Genomic DNA, 19,503 nt, shown 5'->3' on the forward strand with positions numbered 1-19,503 from the left:
AGTAGTCTAAAACTTGCAAGGTTCTTAGTTTTGGCATTATACAGCTTTTGCATGGATAGTCAAGGGAATGCAAGGAGATTAATATAGGTGCAAGAGTATGACTTCTTCAATGTAAAGTTCTTTTGCTTTTAAACATGACCAAAAAAAAGGCTTTTTAATATAAAAGGCTATTGGATGAGAGGAAGCTGAGGGAAGAGAAGGTGGCATAGAGAATGAATGAGGTGGTATGGAGAATGAATGAGACTTTTGGAAAGGAAGCAATTATGGAAAATGGGAAAGACGATTTAGTCTTTATAGTTGTGTGGAGAGTAAATACTGCTGAAACTCTAGGTGAGGATTTTTCCCATTTCTCTTCACTCAGTACAGCTTGTGATTGAAATTCACTCTCTGGCTTTGGGCACAAGCAGTCTGCTGTCAGCAAAAGAAATCACATGCTGAATGGTTTTTGGCAGGGCTCTGCACAGGTTACTAGGCTTTTTAAAGTTCTCATCAAACATCAATATGACATTCATAACTACTCAGTTGATGCTTATTTTTTCTTACCAAAAAAAAGCCCTCAACTGCATTAGCATTTCATAGATGACTAAGTATAAATTTCTGATGCATATGGACTTTTTTTTTGTTTGATTTTGTTTGAACAGCCATTGCAGCATCACTTTAATGTTATATAGTAGTTTCTTATTTAAGTAAACACTTCTCATATTGGAAATGCATTTTTTTCTCCAAGTTCATATATACTCTTTTCTTTTTATAGATTCTTTACCTCCCCTTTCTAATAAATGACTATATTTGATTCCAGGTAGTTAGTTCACAATCTGCATGATGTTTCACAACTGTATATTGAACAGCTTTCCCTATTTTTACCATTTGTTTGAATTGAACTAGGTATTTGGTCATGGAAAAGCAAATGGAGAACCAACTTGGGCTCTACTCCTCACTGCTGGTATCTGTGAGATAGGAATTCTGATAGCCTCTTTGGACAGTGTAGCACCAATTCTTTCAATGTAAGTATGCATGTATTTCACCTTCCTTTAAGATAAATGATATATTAACTAGGTAATGATTTTTCTCTTTGAGATAATACATGCTAGGTTTGTCCTTTTAATCTGGAAAAAAAAACAATGCTTTGGGTTCATGCTTAATATAAAATAGCATTAACATATTTCAATTAGGCATAAACTTATAAGTGTATAATTTACACTTATAAAAGTCATTAATACTTAAATGGCCCTTAAAAATTAATGCTGTATGAAATAGTGTATAGCATCTGACATTCAGCCAACTTTAATCAATTTGGATTTTAAACTGATTTTAGATATGAAAGTTGTTTTCCCATGGTGTCATTTCTGCTCTTTGAAAAGAGTAAAACTTATCATGCATTTTTCAGTCTTATTTCAATCTCATAGATTCCTCAATCTATAGAGGAAAAAAAAATAAGATTTTGTTACAAAAACTGGTGGATAATAAATGGAAATTGCCTGGCTGCAGTCCTATAGCTTTCTTTGGAGCTCATGATTGGGACAGCCTTTACTTCAGTTAGCTTCAGAGTCATGCATGCACCAGGAAGAATGTGGGTTAAGCTTAAAGGATACAGGACTGTCTCTTTTGAAAAGTAGTAACTGGATACTATTGAATAGTTTCTGTGAAGAAACTGGTGTGATGCCTAAAGAAGCAAGGGTTGTTGTAGTACCAGTCTATCAACAAATGTGTGTGAGCGTTAACGGGTATTTCACTGCTATATTCAGTATTTGGTTCTGGCTTGAGTTAGGTTGAAAATAAGATGTCTTGTGATAAATGTCAACGTTATTCAATGATAATCACTTCTTAGGTTTTCTCTGAAATCTTTGATTGAGACTTGGTGTTATTCTAGTACCATGTTTTGAGACAGTTTAATATTCTAGAAGCATTAATTTAACCTAGATCTTGTGTTCTGTTGGCTAATACGGACACCATATGAAAGTTTCCACCCTTTTATGGATTGCATTTAAGTCTTTTAATGAAAGTCTGTCTAGTTCATTTCCTGTCTGAAAAATTGTTTTGTATTTCTTTTTCTTGACAGGTTTTTCCTTATGTGCTATATGTTTGTAAATCTGGCTTGTGCAGTGCAGACTCTCTTACGGACTCCCAACTGGAGACCTCGTTTCAAATATTACCATTGGTAGGGCATATTCTTTCATTCAGAAGTGTTAAAGCCAATTATGCAGCCTTGGCTAGTTAATTGCATTGCAGTAACAAAGCAAAATCTCCTTTCTGACTTGAACGAGTTAGAAGGTGGTTCATGTACTGAATACTTTAACAGCAACATTTGCTTTCATATGTTTGACACAGAGCTGGTAATAGTTTTGAATAAGAAAACACATGTGGGGGTGGGAAGGGGCTTGCAAGGTGATGCTTAATATTGCTCATAAGCCAAGAGATCTCCTGAATATGGGTGAATGAAGCTGAAATGTAATGGTATTTGTCTTTTATATATAGATAAAGAGAATTGGTAAAAATGTTTCTGAAGGTTAATTTTTTTTCCCTCCTTTCAAGTGTGCAGGAATTGGTGTATAGAAAAATACAAGCTTGTTTATTAAATACGAGATTTTTTCTGTACATCAGTTAGCTCTTTAATTATGTGATCACATACTAGTTTTAAATTATGTTGAGCTTTGAGCATTGCATTTGCTCTTTGGTAATTGAAGCAGACGAGTGGATACTTGGGAATTGGCTTAAGAGTTCAACCACCTCAAAATAAGACTGAGAGTTCTTTGGTTTTATTGAATGTTTAAAATATGTGTGTGTGTGTGTGTGTGTGCATGTATATATATGTATGTGTGTGTATGTATAAATATAAATAGTTACAGTGTGAGGTCCTCAGAATAACTATATAGCATTTCTTTGAAGAAAAACTGGATGCATTTGGGCTCAGTTCTTCCATGATACTAAAGAAGCAAATTAAGAGTGAAACAAAACTTGACTTTGCCTATGCTCTTTCAGTACAGTGAAGGCCAGCTGTGATCTAGAAATGAGGTGAAAAGAAACTTGGTGTGTAGTATGCCACTATATGTAGTCACAAAAATGTCCAGTTCTGAGCTGGCTTACATCCATCTGACTGAGAGTGTGGGCAAAACAAGCATGTAAACTTTAACCTGGAAATGCTTCTGTTATTGTTTTCAGTGCACTATGATTCTTTTTTAAAAGCCTTTAAAAGACTTTCTCTGTGTTCTCTTATCCTATTATCTGTGTGTGTTCTTACATTTTTGTATGTCTCCTATGTAAGTGGAAAACATAATTCATGGGTTGAGTTTAATCTTGTGTATTGTTTGAGAAATTTTAAGCTTAAATTCTAATCAATGGTAAGTGATGGAAACCTGTTTTGAAATTGATCCTACTTGGAGGATACTTGGTAGAGTCTCAGAACTGGCAAACATAGTAAATCTGTTATATCTAATTCAGTTGTATTATTTATTTCACATAAAAGGGTTCAGAATGCAACTCTTCACATACTGAAGTTGGAACAATGTATTTTTATTTATAGATTAGCCATAAAAATGGCCTTTGAAGGTAGGAGAGGCCTTTCTGGGAGCTGTCTTAAATAAGAAAGTGACTTTGTAGAATATTTGCATGCATATTTAAAAAATGGAAAAAAATGGTTTCTTTTAGGACTCTTTCATTCCTGGGGATGAGTTTATGTCTTGCCTTGATGTTCATTTGCTCTTGGTACTATGCTTTGATTGCCATGCTAATCGCAGGATGTATTTACAAATACATAGAATATAGAGGGTAAGACCAAATATTTATTTTATATTTAATATCTTTAATATTGAGCAAAAAGCATTTTTATATAAAATAGATGCAATTGAAGTAATAGAAATAAGTATTGTCTGAAACAAGGTAAGATCCAATCTCTATTCCTAAGGATTATATGCTTGTGGTTTCTGATTTCTTTGGAAGTCCTGTTCCAAAATCCCCGACAGCCAGAACTGATAAAAATAACAACCAATAAGGCTGGGAAATCTTACCTGAACACAGGTTATTGTGTAAAGTTTTGGGCTATAAAGGTTTTGGTACTTCAGTGTTCAGAAACATCCCCCCTTTATTTTAGGAAGAAACTATTACAAAACTTTACTTGTGTCAGAGCACTAAAACTCCACTTTTGCATGAACTTTTGCACTTTTTAGCATGAGTCATACTGAATAATCTAGAGCACCCACTGAAAATCATCTTTTTTTCTGCAAGCCAGATGATCTTTAAGTTGCAAAATACTCTTTGTATGTGTCCATTGTCAAATGCATATAACACATGAATCACACCTGTAAGAAATGCCATTCAGTAGGAGACCTAGCATGTTCAGTTAATCAAAAAGAACATCTAGGGTTGACTTTTGATTAATAGGGTATATGTTTTTCCTTGCTAGAAAAGATACCCAATGCTAAAATTATTCTAGTCGGAAAAATGGTATGAACTAGGAGCAGGAAATTGAAGACAGGCAAGCTGTTCAGATAAGTAATTAAGCACAGGTCTTTAATTCTGTGCTTAAGCTGTAACTTAACTAATGTGGCATAAACTACTCCACACTGTGGATTCACCATCATTTAATATCTCCATCTGCAGACTAGATGCTTTCCTGGATTGTATTTTCTAATACAGCTCCAGTTACTGGCTTCAGTGCAGGGAAATTCTCTTGCCTGTTTTAGTGAGGAAGTCTAATCACATGATACAGTTCTGTGTATGTATATAGGAATACACATAAGAATTTGGATGTGCATATAATTGTGCACATGCTATGAATGTTGGAACTTGGCCATCACATCTACCCTGTAAAAGAGATTCTTTTTTGCAGAATCTCGACTTCTCATCTCCTTACTTTGAGTGCAGGGGCTGACTTGGCTAAGCGCAAAAAAAGACGTAAAACTGTAAAAGATGCTTTCTCCATAAGAATCTCAATTTTTATTTTAATATTTGGACAATTAAACATGACTATCTGTCAGTGGCTGTTTTTTAACATCCACCTTATTCTTTAATAACTTTGGAATACAGCTTGGCTTATTTCATCCAAAGTCTGAAAGAGGGCTAGAGGTAACAAAGTTCAGTCAAAATTCATGTGGGGAAATGAGAGATGGGTTGGGAAGGAAGGGGAGACCGGAATGCGGAGGGGGATGGAGGGAGAGACAGGGGAGACCGAGGATGGAGGGAGAGGTGGGGGAGACCAACCTAAAGTAACATTCTCTAGAAGAGAGAGGAGAAAAAAGAAACAAAAAAAAACCCCTACAACATGAGTTCGGCCATTCTCTATTATATCTGATTGGCCACATAGTATACAGCATAACTTTGTACTGGGAGAAAGAGGAGTGGAAAGTGTAGAGAGATTCATAGCAGTCAGGAGGGAAGGTGTAAAGCTTTGAGGGTGCTTGGGGAGGAGTTGGCAAGGAAAGAAAGTAGAGAATGGTATAATGGTGAGGGAGGAAAACACAGGACACAAATCCATAGAAAGTCAAATTTCATTTGTTCAAGTAACTGTCATGACTACAGAAAAATTATGAAATATGAATAAAGTAGAACATAATATTAGTACTAAATGAGCAGATCTCTTGAAAGGAACTGAAACTGTTTCAAATCAGCCTTCATTCATGGTTTAAATCTAAGATGAGGTTTTTTGTCTTTTTCACATAAAGAAGTTTGTTGTTGATAATCTTTATCCCTCACATAAGAAAATGTACTTAATTTGTATAAACAAACTACACCTGTTAATGGGATCTCTTTTCCTGCACCCCCAAGAGCGGAAAAAGAATGGGGTGATGGGATCCGAGGCCTGTCTTTGAATGCAGCTCGCTATGCTTTGCTTCGTGTTGAAGATGGTCAGCCTCACACCAAGAACTGGAGGTAAGAGTCCTATGTCTTTCAAGTTCACACCATTATAGAAATATGTAAATCTATTAGGAATACTGCTAGAAGAGTTAATAGCTAAGGTGAGCTTTACCATTAAAATAACATTGTAACCTGGGCATGCTGTTGCTATTTTATTATTTTACTGTGATGTTAGTTAAGCTCAGTTAGCAAATTTGCTAGGATTGTGTCAGACTTCTACAGGCAAATAAACTGAAACTTGAAGGCAGGTGGTGATGACAGTTTTCTAAAATGGAGAAGAACTTTAATTTTGATTATTTATAGATTTTTAGATTCACAATAGCAGTTACGAGAGTCTCACTATCCTTATGAAAATAAGAAGGACAAATGCAAAGTCCAGTACCTGGAACACACTAATCCACTGCAATGGTACAGGCTGGGAGGCAGCTCTGATGAAAAGGACCTGTGGTTCCTGGTGGATACTAAGCCAAACATAAGACAGCAGTGTGCCCTGACAGTGGCAAAGGCTACCGGCGTGCTGGCCTCTATCAACAGGAGTGTAGGCAGTATATTGAAGGAAGTAATAATTCCTCTTCATTCAGCACTCATTAGAACACATCCGGCACCCCAGTACAGGATAGGCATCAATAAACCGGAGCGAATTTGGCAGAGCACCTCAAAGATGGTTGGGGACATTTCCAGATACGCTGGAGCACATCTCCTTTAAGGAGAGGCTGAGGGAGCTAGGCTTTTCAGCTTTGAGAAGAGACGGCTTAAGGGGAACATAAAAACTGATTATAAACTAGCTAATAAACCTCCAGTACCTAAAAGGAGGTTACTGAGAAGACAGAAGGAGACTTCTTACAGTAGTGCATGGTGGGAGAATGAAGCAAAGTGATAAAAGGGAAAAAACTGTCATGAGGATAATTAAGCATTGGGAGAGGTTGTAGAATCTGTCCTTGGAGGGTTCTGTGATCCAATTGGACAAAGCCCTAGACAACCTGGCCTGAATTCAGTGTTTATCCTGCTTCAAGCAGCAGGTTGTACTAGATGACCTCTTGAGAGCCTTTGCCATTGAATCAAGTATTTAATGTGTGTTGTTATGTGTTTTAACTTTTCAGTTTTCCTGCTTCTGTGTCTACATATTTATACTTGCCTGTATATGTGTGGGGGATTTTTCTCTTCTTTTTTTCCTCCAGACCTCAAGTCTTGGTCTTGTTAAATCTGGATTCTGAACAGTTGGTGAAGCATCCTAGATTGCTTTCTTTCACCTCTCAGTTGAAGGCTGGTAAAGGGTTAACTATTGTGGGATCTGTACTTCAGGGAAGCTACTTGGATAAATGTGCAGAAACCCAGAAAGCTGAAGAGGTATGTAAAAGCTTACAGCTTAGAAATGCCTGTAATTTTCATTGATATTTAAATGTTAAATCTGGATACCTGATATTTTGAAATAGAATAGACTGCTGTAAAGCATGGAATAAGACACACATTTTGACTATCAACACAATCAAGGATTATACTTATATCTATAAAACAGGCTGCTGTGCTACAGCAAAAATTTTTATGAAAGTTTCCGGTAGCATGAAACACGTTGATGTTTCTTAAACTTTCAGTATTGAGGGCCCTGTGCTCACAGTCACATTAATCTTCAAAAAGCTGAGCAATAGTTTCTTGTTTTGTTTTGTAATAAGTGTTCTTTATAAGGCAATTTGTTAATTTAATAAATCCTGATGTGTTTGACATGAATTCATTCTCTGGATATGTACTTAATATTGTTTTCTGCATTGCCGTAGAAATGTGTACCAGAGCCAGGGTTAGGAGCTGTCTTTCCCTGAATCCTAATCTGTTGCCTTAACTATAAAAAGCATTCTTTCTCTTGAGATTCTCAAATTTGTTTTTCTTCCAACTTGCCCCCATATAGCCAGAGAAGGTAGAATGAAGTATAAAAAACTAGTAAGATGTCATGTAACTTAAGATGACACCTAACTGTATAGCAAACACAACTGAATTAGTAGTGTGCTTGTGGGAAGCCCCTGAAAGTGTTTGAACTCAGAACTTGGGCTTTCAGTGTAAAACAAGTTTCCCTTTTCGTTCTGTCCTAAATGACTTTTTCATTTACTCCAGTATAGGGGTAACTCCATTATAGAGAATTAAACTTGCTGATCTTTGCAAGGTCTCCTACTTCTAGCTTTACAGAGTGGTGAAACTTTGGTAGAAAATACCACGTTTACTGTATTTTGAATACTGTTGAAAAATCTATTGCCTGTAGAAAACTAGTATAACTTTATTCTAAAAGAAAGCTTTGATTGCAGTTATATCTTCCATAAATGGTTAGTGTGCTCAAGATTGTTGACATGAGTATTGGTTGAAATGTTTACTATTTTGATCCAAGGCTGCTTAAATTCTTTGTAAAGACTCCCCTGTGACTTATTCAGGCCTGGCATATTTAAAATAGATGAGCGTTGGAGATGTGAAGAATTGAATCACCAAAGCTAACTGCCCTTTACCTCCTTTTCTCTTTTACTGTTTTCCTCTCTCTTGGTACTCAGACTTGTCCTTTGTGGTGGTTAGGATAGCAAAGTATGAAGCTTAGGTGGCCTAACCAATTTCACAAGATAAAGGCTCCAGAAGAGCAGTTAGCTTGAAAACATGGTGAAAAAGTCTCATGGTAATATAGTGTTAAAATAATCATTGTTGAGCTATTAGTGTCAACAGCTTGTGTGGCTGGAAAACAAAAGCAAGAACATGATCAGCAGGTCAGCAAATAAAGCAGAGAAAACCTTTAATCAGAAACTGTTTACACCTGAGGGTTTGAAATGTGACCTCTAGTTAGCTCTACTAGAAGTCAGCCACAGCTCTGAGAGATGGAATAAGAATAAATTTAAGGGAGATCTAATCCCTGTATTCTCCAGAAAGTCAGTCCTTCTGGTATCAAGATCAAGGAAACCATTGCTTTTAAAACAGAGATAAAGCTGGACTTAAGATTGTCTGAAGGGCTGGCTGGTTTTGGAAAATTTCAACTAGAAAATGGTGCTTCCAAAAGGAGACCTGTGGGAAATCAAGGTTTCTCCCATCTTTAAAAAGAAAGAAAGAAAAAAAAGGTCTGTTTAGCCAACTGATATGGCCTTGAAGATACTGTCTGCATACTCAGTTAACTTTGCTACCAAATTCTGATTTCCCCTCCCCCACCCCTCCTTCCTCTTATTGAACAGAATTGTTGATGTGAAACCAAGCCAGTCAATCTGCCCTTGCAGGATTTTGATGGGACTTGAAGTTGCACTTCTTTGTGCTGTCAGACACTGGAGCTGAGACCAAAGAATTGTCTTGCTTTGCTTGGCGGCGTTCTCCTTGCCTGGCTTTTAGTTGCTGGCAAGACCTTTAGTGCAGTGTGGCAGAGTTACGAGTTTTTGCAGGTGTGAATCTGGGCATAAAAAGGGGGCCAGAAATTACGAGGCCTGGTAAGAGGAGAACAGGCACAAGAGGCCACCAGTTTAGGAATAACTTGTCCCAGAAGGTTGTGGGCAGAATGAGCTGCACCTCCAGAAACTGGCAAAACTCATAGAATTGATCATGCTTCAGTCCTCGATGTCCTCTTCCTTTTTGACACAGCTATGAAGCCGATGAACAAACTTGGTGATTCTGTCCACTTTACAGGCTGTTTCAGCTCAAAGAAAATAAGAATGCATTACTACTGTTTTCTCTGTAGTTGAAGGTTAGTTTGAGTCTAAAAATCCCATCCTTTTTGATGAGTCATGTGGGAGGTCAGCATGGTATCAGGGTTGGAGGAAAGCACCAAAATTCTAAGTTATTTTTAGAAAATAGATATTTAGAAGTTCAGAGGGAGACACATTTTGAAGTCATGCAATCAAAAAGTGGGAAATGCCCAAACTGATGTTCCCTATTGCCCTTAAATACTTTCTCCTTTTGAATGATGCTTTTAAATTATTGTAATAAAACAAACACATAAACAAGTATCTCTTGTGTTTGTCAGTATTCAATGAAGACGTTCCTCCTATCATTATTCAGCCAATGATTCTAATGAACATCTGCAAATCTTATTTTTCAATGCAATGGAGTTAATAGAGAATTAGCCTATTAGTATCAAAATTCTTTTAGGAGCTTTCGCAAGCCTTCAAAAGTTCTTGGCACCCCTCTTTGGAATTGGAAGGGGAGGGAAGAGTGAAGGACCAACTCTTTCAGCAAATATTGTCATTACAAACAGGTGGTGCTTTATCAGTCAGCAATGCTTTATCTGTGCCTTCCCTGAAGCAGTGCTGCTTTCTTCATCTTTGTCAATGTGATCTTATTCATATCTTGTTCATTCTCCTTTGGGAATAAAGGACTGCATATCTGATGTGATTAAAAACACACTCTGTGGGTTGTGTGGGTTTTTTGTTTTTGTTTTTTACAGTTATCAAAGAATTATGTCTGTGCCTCTGGAATTAGAGTGGTTTCTTGATGTTGGTTGCACATTGTATTTAATGTTTTTAATTTAGTGCTGCTGTTCCCTGTGATACTTATTATCAGTGTTGACTGTATTTGTCCATGTGTAATCTTCCTTTCTAACAGAATGTTAAAGCATTAATGGGAATAGAAAAGACTAAAGGATTTTGCCAGATTGTGGTATCTCCAAGTTGCAGAGATGGAATATCCCATTTGATTCAATCAGCTGGTCTAGGCGGAATGAAGCACAATACAGTCCTGATGGCATGGCCACAGTCATGGAAGCAGACAGAAAACTATTTCTCTTGGAAGAATTTTGTTGGTATGTATATATTGACTTATGCAATTGTAAGACAGCTGTGTAACCAATGTATTTGCTGTGTTGGGTATATGTGATGCTGAACATCCATTTTAGTTTTTTTTTTTCCCCCCACTTCTTGCCTCACTTTGTCTGATTTCATAAGGAGTGGATTTTCTCAGCCTGGTCTCTCTCTTTTTTTTTTTTTTGTGACTCTCTAACCTGCCAGGTCTCTTAACATCTGGAGTGTTTCTTGTCAAGGCATCTACATGGGCGATTACTCTTTTCTCGGACTTCAGTTCTGCAGTTTTGACCCGGTTTTGGGCCACTTCAGTTAATCTTAACTATTCTCTCATCCTGCAGAAAACAAAATTAAGCCACCATCTGTTTTTGTTAGTTTTGCTTCCAAATATTGTGATCATTTTCTATAAACCTGCAGCTATTACAAGCTAAACAATATGAAGCTGGTAACATCAGTTGTTCTGTTCTCCTTGTACTGGGCGCCATAATCTTATGTTGCACTAAAACGTATCTTTCAGAAAGACATCCATTCCTGATGAGGGTGTGGTTCCCTCCCTGCCCCAAATCTTTTGAAGAGTCAAAATCATTTTTTTGGTAGCTTGTTATAGTATTTAATTGCTTTTCTCTCCATTTCCCGCCCCCCCCCCCCAACATAGTTGGTTGCAGGTAATTGCTGAGGTTATCCTATCTTTCACTTGACTTTGTCTGAAAAACTTTGGAATAATAATTTCATTCTAAGCTTTTGAGTATTCCAAGATTATTGCAAATAAGTATTAATGAGCTGGTCATCTTTTCAGAGAAGTGTTGTAGGTATAAACCACTTATATCTGTGATTTCTAAGTCTTTATCCCTAACAGTTTAATTAGGATCTCTTCATCCACCCTCATACACAATTGAAATGTCGCTTGTCTTTTTTTTTTTTTTTTTTTTTTTTTTTTACAGATGCAGAACAAGACTGTTCTGTCTACTGTGCATAATATTCTCTCTTCTCTCCCCACTGCCCCGAATACTGGGATTATGTAATTGTTGAGCAATCTTCTATTTCTAATCTGTACAGGCCACACTATTTTTCTTATTGTTCTTAGCTTCCCTCTACTTCCTACCATCTTACTTTTTGTCATTTAATTTTATGTTCCTGTTTGTTTAAAAAGCATCTTTAACTGTTACTTCTCTTGTTTTCCTAAGCAGGTTAGTCATTAAACCCAAGATGCCCTCTTTCACCAAGGCAGAATCTGGGAGGATTTGAGTTTTTAAACTTTTTATTACTATTTTTTAACAAACAAAAACTGAATGAAAACCAGAAGCTCTTCATCTAATGTCTTGTTTTCTGTTGCAGACACTGTACGAGAAACAACAGCAGCTCAGCAAGCTCTGTTGGTTGCTAAAAACATTGACTTGTTTCCGACAAATCAAGAACGTTTTACTGATGGAAACATAGATGTATGGTGGATTGTTCATGATGGTGGCATGCTGATGTTGTTGCCTTTTCTTCTTCGACAGCACAAGGCAAGGACAACAGAAAATGGCTGGGATTTCATTTACTTGAACTAATAGTTCAAAATACTTATCATGTTGATAGTTACGTATGGTGAACAGCGATCGTGTTATAAGTTGCTAAATAATCTCTTTCATAGGTTTGGAGAAAATGTAAAATGCGTATCTTCACTGTAGCTCAAATGGATGATAATAGCATTCAAATGAAGAAGGATCTACAGATGTTCTTGTATCACCTTCGACTGAATGCTGAAGTGGAAGTTGTTGAAATGGTACGTTACTGCATTTTTTGTTTTTTTAACTGAGACTAAACTTGGAAAACTAGATCAGGCTACAATCTTCAGTTTTATATTTGGACTAACACTATTAGTTTCAAAAAGGATAAATGTAGTTTCCCCATGTACACACCAAGAAAAAGAAAAGGTTTTAAGAGCAATGTTATCTCAACTGTGTCACAATGCTAGTGTATGTGGTAGTAGATTTAATGGTATGTTGGGTAGTTTTGAATAATATTCGGGTATTAATCCTACTTTATCTATGAGGACTAGTCCATATAGATATTCCCATGTGGGCTTAGGGATTCCTTATTCTAGAGAGAGATGTTCAGACTGCAGTTGGAAAGGGGGACATGTTCAGTTCTGGCCCTTCCTCATGCTGGATGCCAGGGATTACTAGATAATCATTTTTCATTTCAGTGCCTGCCTGCTAAAAATTCAGGCTTTTTTCTTCCTGAATTAACTATGTCACATATCTTGGCGTTGCCACTCCCTTTTACACTGAACAGCAGGAAAACATAGCCACAGATTCTGCTGTCTCAGATAAAGCGAAGGATGTAGAAAGATGCCTTCTACAGTACCATTTTTATAGTTATCCATTCAGCAGCTTGGGAAGGCTGCATATGTTGTGTAATGCATAGAAGGATCCTTTGGAGTAGCCTATAAGATTGCATACAAACAGGTGAGTGAATACTATTTCCCAAATTTTCCTTCAGTTCATATTAAAAGACTAGCCTTATGAGTCTAAAATTATGTATGTAGAGTTATCTTTCTCCTGCTTGGAAGATCTTATTTACTTGGTTTTGCTTAAATTTTTTAGGATAGAATTATATGCCATATGATTTCCTCTAGAAATAAGGAAAGACAGTGCTAGTAATGCTGTATAATCAAGCCACAGGCTTATTAAGTAATACATTAGTGAATTCTTCAGTTATAATTCCAAGTGAATGAAATCCTCTTGGATGAATTTATTCCATCTAGAATAGGGGTACAAAGTGAATTTTACAACTTTTTTGTTAACTGGCCTAAACTGCTGAAAAGAGGGATAAAGTGGTAGTCTATCCAGGCCCGTTTGGTAATGAAGGGAAAACTTCCTTTCTGGCTCTCACAAGGTGACTAGCATGATATCCGAAGTAAGACTAAGCATCTTTTTGAAGCTCGTTCCAAAGTGGGATGAAGAGACTGAGGTTTTGTTCCTTCCAGGAACTCAAAGAGCTTATGAGCCAACTGACTTCTCAAAGGTTTATCGTGCTAATCAGCCATAAAGCAAAAGATTGTTTGAAGAATCACTTACATATATGTCTGAAAGCCATGGCATGTGCAGGTGAAAGAAAAAGATAGGCGGAGTGCCACAAGAGAGGTCTAGGCTCAGTTGGGTTTTAAGGAAGAAGTTAATTTAGGAAGCACAGTTGATGCTTATGCAGACTGTATCTAACCCTGAGAATCTTCCAAAGGACAGAGAAACTAAGCGTCATTGACAACACAGATGACTTTGCTATAGCTGGCTACCACTGTATTTTAGCTTTTACTATTTAGGTGAGAATATAAGCAGGAATTTCTTCATAAATGCTTTTATTGGTGAACCTTTCCTATTGGTGAAAGGACAATGTGTTATTTTGTCACTCTAGACTGTTTTTAAAGACACAAGCGCACACATGCACAGGAGCCAGCAATGCAGATGGTTTAGATGAAGGCCTTTGTCCCTTTCCCATTTCTGCATCTGGTTTGGAACAGACCAAAGAAAAGTCTGTTCCAAGTACCTTGAGTTTAGCTGATATCGCATCAATGTTGGTGTAGTAGCAGAATGCTGTTTGAAGATGAAGACTTAAAAAGGCTGAAATAATCAGACAAATATAGGCTTGGGATCGCTTTGGTGCCATAAATGAATGCAGACTGTGAATGAATGCAGGACACTGTCCAAATGTTATTCTTGTTTAGTCAAAAGACTTCTAATGTTTCTAATGCTAATCACTTTTGCAGTTTGAAAATGATATTTCTGCATTCACATATGAGAAGACGCTTGTGATGGAGCAGCGATCTCAGATGTTAAAACAGATGCAGCTATCAAAGAACGAAAGGGAAAGAGAGGTAGGGACTTCACATTGGTAAGGTGTTTTGTGAAAAATCAGAAAATAATAATTCTTGGCTGTAGCTTCTAAATTTCTAACCAATAAAAAAATCTTTAAAAACAGCGTTCTATGCTATTTTCTCTACATCATTTTTGACTTACTAGATTAAAACAATGTGAAAAATTTTCCTTATGTATGTGGGACATATGCTTAGTTATTCTGGTTTTAAGATAGTACAAGCATTTACTAACAAAAGATTTGAGCGTCAGTGTGGAAAATAGCACTTCCAAACTCAAGACATATTGGTAGCTAATGTTTAGAATTCATCAGCTTGGCCAATTAGATTTGTTTGTGGTTTAGTCTTGTTCAGCTCGCACTGGCTTATTACTGTTTTGAGTGTTTTATGTATTGATTAGTAGTTGTTTCTGGTGCCAAAATTAGGCTGACTGGTCTATAATCCTGTGAGCCCATCTTTTTCCAGATAGGCATGCCTATGTTTGCTGTTGTCCCACCCCTACTAGTCCCCAGTGCTTTAAAAAACAAAAAACCAAAAAAACCTCCAAACCTATTGCTAATTGTACAACTTTTTTTTTTCCAGCTATTGCTTTGCAGATTATAGTGATAAGCTTCATGCAGCTGCATTTTCCTGAATATCTGTAACTTTTTAATATAATCTTTTTTCTCTTTTGGCATGTGTTTCTCTCCCCTCATCTATTCTGTTAACTATCCAGTTATAATCAAGCCTTACTGAGTAGTGATGCAAAAGGTATTGGATGCTTTAGCTTTTTTCATCAGTAGTGATTTCTATCTCCTGCTAAATAAGAGATCTGTACTGTGTTTAACTGTTCATTCATTAAATTGTTGTAGGACTTTTTCTTATTGCTTTTGTCTACTGATAGTTGTAAGTCATTTTATGCCTAAGTCTTTCTGATGTTTAATCCTACATACCTGTGCAATTCCTTTTGGTTTTATCCCTGCTTACTTAGTATTTTTCCATTTTGTAGGATTTGAGGTTCCTAAAGATGTCCAGTACTGCTATAATAGAGTTCTGCTCTATGTCCTCCTTCCTTTCTTGTCTGTGTCAAGGTAGTTGTCTTTTGATCTTAGTATACTTGATATCTTCACTAAGAGCCAACTTTCCTGTCCTTGCTTACTTAATTGTTCTTAATCTTTCACTCTTTTCCTGAATTTTTGAATGCACTTGCAGTTTTCCAGTGAAGTTAGGTAACTAGTCACTCTACAGTGATTTTTTTTTTTTTTTTTTTTAATTAGTATAAAAGGCTTAGTTGCCTCATAAATCCTTTAAGTAGCGCAAGGTTGCTATAAGGTTCTGTAGTCCACAGGATAGAATTTGTTGTTCTCCACTGAAATTTATTTCTCTGCTCTGAGTTGGTTGGAACGCTCTTCAAGAGTGTTGTTTGGAAGCTCTCATTCCATTCTTTCTTTCTTTGAATCATAGTTCTTAATGTTTTTATTAATCACTTTTATCTGAATGTAACCATCACTTTTACAGCTTTGACTTGTTCCTTCATATCAGGCAAGATGAAATCTAAAAGAGATGTCCAAAACACCACTGAATTTATATCATGGTGTAAAATAAAGTCCTTGATTGCAAAAATATCTAGTACTTAATTTGCCCTGATATCACTGGATCTTATTTGTTGTACATTTTTCTGTCCAAATAGAAAGCCATATCCACTTGTTCCCTCTGACTAGGTTATTTGAATTTCCCTTGTTCTTTTCTGCTTTCATCAGAAAATGTTGACTAGTTATGCCTCTCACTTCCTCCTGAACTTCAAATTGAGTACATACACTTAGTTTTGCTATGCATCTTTTTTTAATCTTTTCATCCTTTGAGAGCTGTGCCAGCCTAGACCCCTACCAGTTCTATGATAATATCTAAAACTTTATTTTCCCTGGTATCACCAGTGCAAACTGTTATTGCTTTTGTTATCTTTCTCTGGATGTCTGTCTACCTGTCTCCAAACGTTTGAAGATGACCTTTGTGTTCCAACTCCCAATTCCTCTTTAGTGGTGGTTGTAATTTTGTTCTTTCCTGATACCACCTTTTTACAAGATTAGTGTTTTAATCTCACTTATGTGCTTGTCCCTCTTCAAGCCAAGTTCAAACCCTCGTGAAGATGAGGAATTTTCTTTGAGCAGCATTCTCTTGCTGTCCCCCTCATAGACGTTCCCCTGTCCTGAGGAATCCTCAACACCTGCACACCTTTCTATGTACTTTTCTGGCACTTTCAGGAAAGTTTGTTTGATCTTGCTCCATGACAGTTAGGTTTCCTTGTGAAATTGGGGCACAGGGTACTCTGAGGATTTTTGTTCTCTTTTTTGAGAAAGTTGGTTGATTTTCTTCTGCTCAAGTGTAAATATAACCTATGCCTGCAAAGCACAATGTCTGCACGCTGAAGTTCATGCACCGAACATTTATTTACTTGACTTTTACTTTGATAATAGCACTGCAGAGATGAAACTGTGGAGCCTGATTCACTACTTCGCTGCTCTACTTGGTGGTCGTTGGCTTCCTTCTCTGGTTAGTTCTGACTAATAAATGTTGAGCCAAGCAGTGACATTGTTTAAGCAGTGGGAAGGCAGTTGTTCTTCCCACCGCTGCCTTGTGTTGAGCTGCTCAACACACAGTGCTGTTGTGTAGATTGCTGCTGCTAGGTAAGATTGGCCAAACAGTGGGTGCATGTTGGTTGAGAGCAGAGGAGACTTGGGGAGCATGAGCATCTGCATTGGAGAGGCTATCGGCAGACTGAGCAGTGGGATTTGGAAAACAGGGAGTCCATCCGCTTTTAAGAGGTGGCGTTCTGGCTGGAAAGTCAAAACTTCTAGTGACTTATTTTCTCCTTTGATGTTAAGTAGTGGGATGACAAGGAGAAGGACAGTGGTTTTTTGTCATATTTGATTTTTGTTTGTTTCTCTGTGTTGCACCTACAGCCCATGGTAGGATTCTTGTGAAATGGTTTCAGTAACATAATCACCATATACAGCAGAAGAAAATAAAATCTGTTTGCAGAAGCTTTTGATCAATTTGAAGCACTGACCCTTTTTCTTTTAACTCAATCTAATTAATTACCTGCTCTTCTAGAGATTATTCGGAAGGGATTATTTACCACTCTATCTCCTTAGATCTTCAAATCTTCAGTGTGCAGTCAAGACATATGCTTACTGGAAACAATATTTTCTTAAGTCTTTGGCCTAAGGTCTTGTCTTAGGCTGCTTGTTTGATTGCAGTAACTTTCTGTAATAAATGTCCAGTGGTTGCAGATGGTACTTAATTATTCCATTACAGTATATCCAGTACTAATGCTTTCACAAATGCAGTGGCAAACTAGTAAAGGAGGTAAGATGCTTTGGGATTTGGAGTTGATTCTTCAAATTGGTTTATGTAATGTTGGTCCCTGTTATCTATAGAGAATACGCTGGAAAAAAGTATCTTGTGAGATGAAAGGCTCAGTATGAACTCCAACGATAGAATGTGGTGAGAGTTGAGTGAAAGCAGGAGAAGACCCTTGACTTTTCTGCTCAAGTGCAAATGGAAATTCTAAAAGCATCACAAATGGAGGAAGAGAACTGTATTTCTCAAGTCTATTTAGTTCCACCATTTCTGGAGGCCAGGAAAACTACTTCTGGTACATGTAGCCCTCCAAGGATACTGTAGCATGTTGGTCTTCATTCATCAGAGGAAGAAAGGGAGGACTAGTCAAGCCATCTTAACTCCTTATGCTAAGACCGTAAGAAAACACCAGCAGGGCTCAGCATCTAACTTGGGCTCTTCTGGTAAAATGCCTGTCTCTTTGACTAAAGCCCATGGGGTTGTCTCAGTTACTGACTGTTCAAGGGAATTGGAGGGGAGAAAAAAAAATAGAAAAGTTTTGGCTTTTGTGTAAACTTTTTTTCTCTGAATTCAGTAAAACATTATTAACTTCTGATGGAATTTGGAATTTGATTTTTACATATATGCAACATAACTGAAATAAGGCTTTTCTCCATTTTTAAATAAGTGGCCTGTTTCTGTTTTAATTAGAAGTCCAAAATTCAGATTTTTAAGAAATGTCAATGCATTGGGGATGTGTATATATCAATAAATGGCATCTTTGTGAAAAGAAACTAGACTTAAAAAACCCTTGATGCCAGATTTCATCCATTAAATGAAGACAATTCTTATTTTGACTAACACAATGATCTGCCTTTTTTTTTTTCCCCCTGTAGACTGTTTTTGTCATTGGTAACCTTTTTATCCCATATTCAGAGCATCACTGATGAGTCTCGAGGCTCAATCAGAAGAAAAAGCTACTCTAGTCTACAGTCCATTGGCCAGGATGTACAGGCACTGCTGCCTAATGATTATGCAGAGGAGGTGGTAGCTGGACATAGTACTGGCTGGATATTTCTTTTTCATTGTAACACTTGAAGTGCCACTATTGAAAACTGAAGTACAAAATAACAACCTGATTTTTCATTTTGTTATGAAACAGTCCTTAACTTTTAATTTTAGTATTCCCTAAATTTGTTTTCTCACTCTAATTTTTTTTGTCCTAGATGATGTTTCTGTAACATGAATTGCATCCCAATTTCTCTCAGACCCAATATTTCCATAAAAGAAAGACTGAGAGTGCCTATTTTCTTAAGAGTTAGAAGCAAAAATACTTCTCCTGTTTCTTAAAATGTTTTAATAGTAGGTGTTTGGTTAAAAGCATATTTCATGCTTTCACAGAGCACTTCCTTAGAATTCCTGTATTGAAGCTTCTCAGACTGCATAGATATGTTAGAACTTATTTATTAAACTAGCAGAAACAAGGTTTAGCTGCTTATTGAAAAGCCATTATTATTACCCCATGAATGTCACTACTTTTTTTTTTTCTGCACAGTGAGCTAGAAAGGAAATGGCTGAATGTAATCAGTGCCTTTAGCGTGCACTTCAAGTGTTGCTTGTTGCTAAAGATGTGTGTCCTGGATTGTAGAAATGCTGTATTCCTTTGTGTTTCCCTTCCTTTAGAGGAAGTATGAGAAGAATGTGGTGTTTTCCATGTAATTAATTTGCTACCACAATAGC

At 36.9% G+C, this 19,503-nt stretch overlaps 1 protein-coding gene across 5 annotated transcripts in view; it reads left to right on the forward strand.

Annotated features, from left to right (window-relative positions):
* SLC12A7 (solute carrier family 12 member 7) overlaps nt 1-19,503 on the forward strand; it is a 74,283-nt gene that overhangs the window by 48,956 nt on the left and 5,824 nt on the right. For 2 of the 5 annotated variants that reach the window (XM_067291048.1, XM_067291049.1), the window contains exons 13-21: nt 886-1,004; nt 2,060-2,158; nt 3,646-3,765; nt 5,761-5,865; nt 7,029-7,197; nt 10,399-10,594; nt 11,928-12,097; nt 12,226-12,357; nt 14,341-14,448. In XM_067291048.1, the coding sequence (XP_067147149.1) occupies nt 886-1,004; nt 2,060-2,158; nt 3,646-3,765; nt 5,761-5,865; nt 7,029-7,197; nt 10,399-10,594; nt 11,928-12,097; nt 12,226-12,357; nt 14,341-14,448 (1,218 nt within the window). Of the gene's footprint in view, nt 1-885; nt 1,005-2,059; nt 2,159-3,645; nt 3,766-5,760; nt 5,866-7,028; nt 7,198-10,398; nt 10,595-11,927; nt 12,098-12,225; nt 12,358-12,869; nt 13,043-14,340; nt 14,449-19,503 lie in introns of those variants that run through there. The other 3 variants (XM_067291050.1, XR_010883387.1, XR_010883388.1) reach the window with 3 other exon arrangements.

This window comes from Apteryx mantelli, chromosome 2 (assembly GCF_036417845.1).
Source record: "Apteryx mantelli isolate bAptMan1 chromosome 2, bAptMan1.hap1, whole genome shotgun sequence".
Lineage (NCBI taxonomy): Eukaryota > Metazoa > Chordata > Aves > Apterygiformes > Apterygidae > Apteryx > Apteryx mantelli.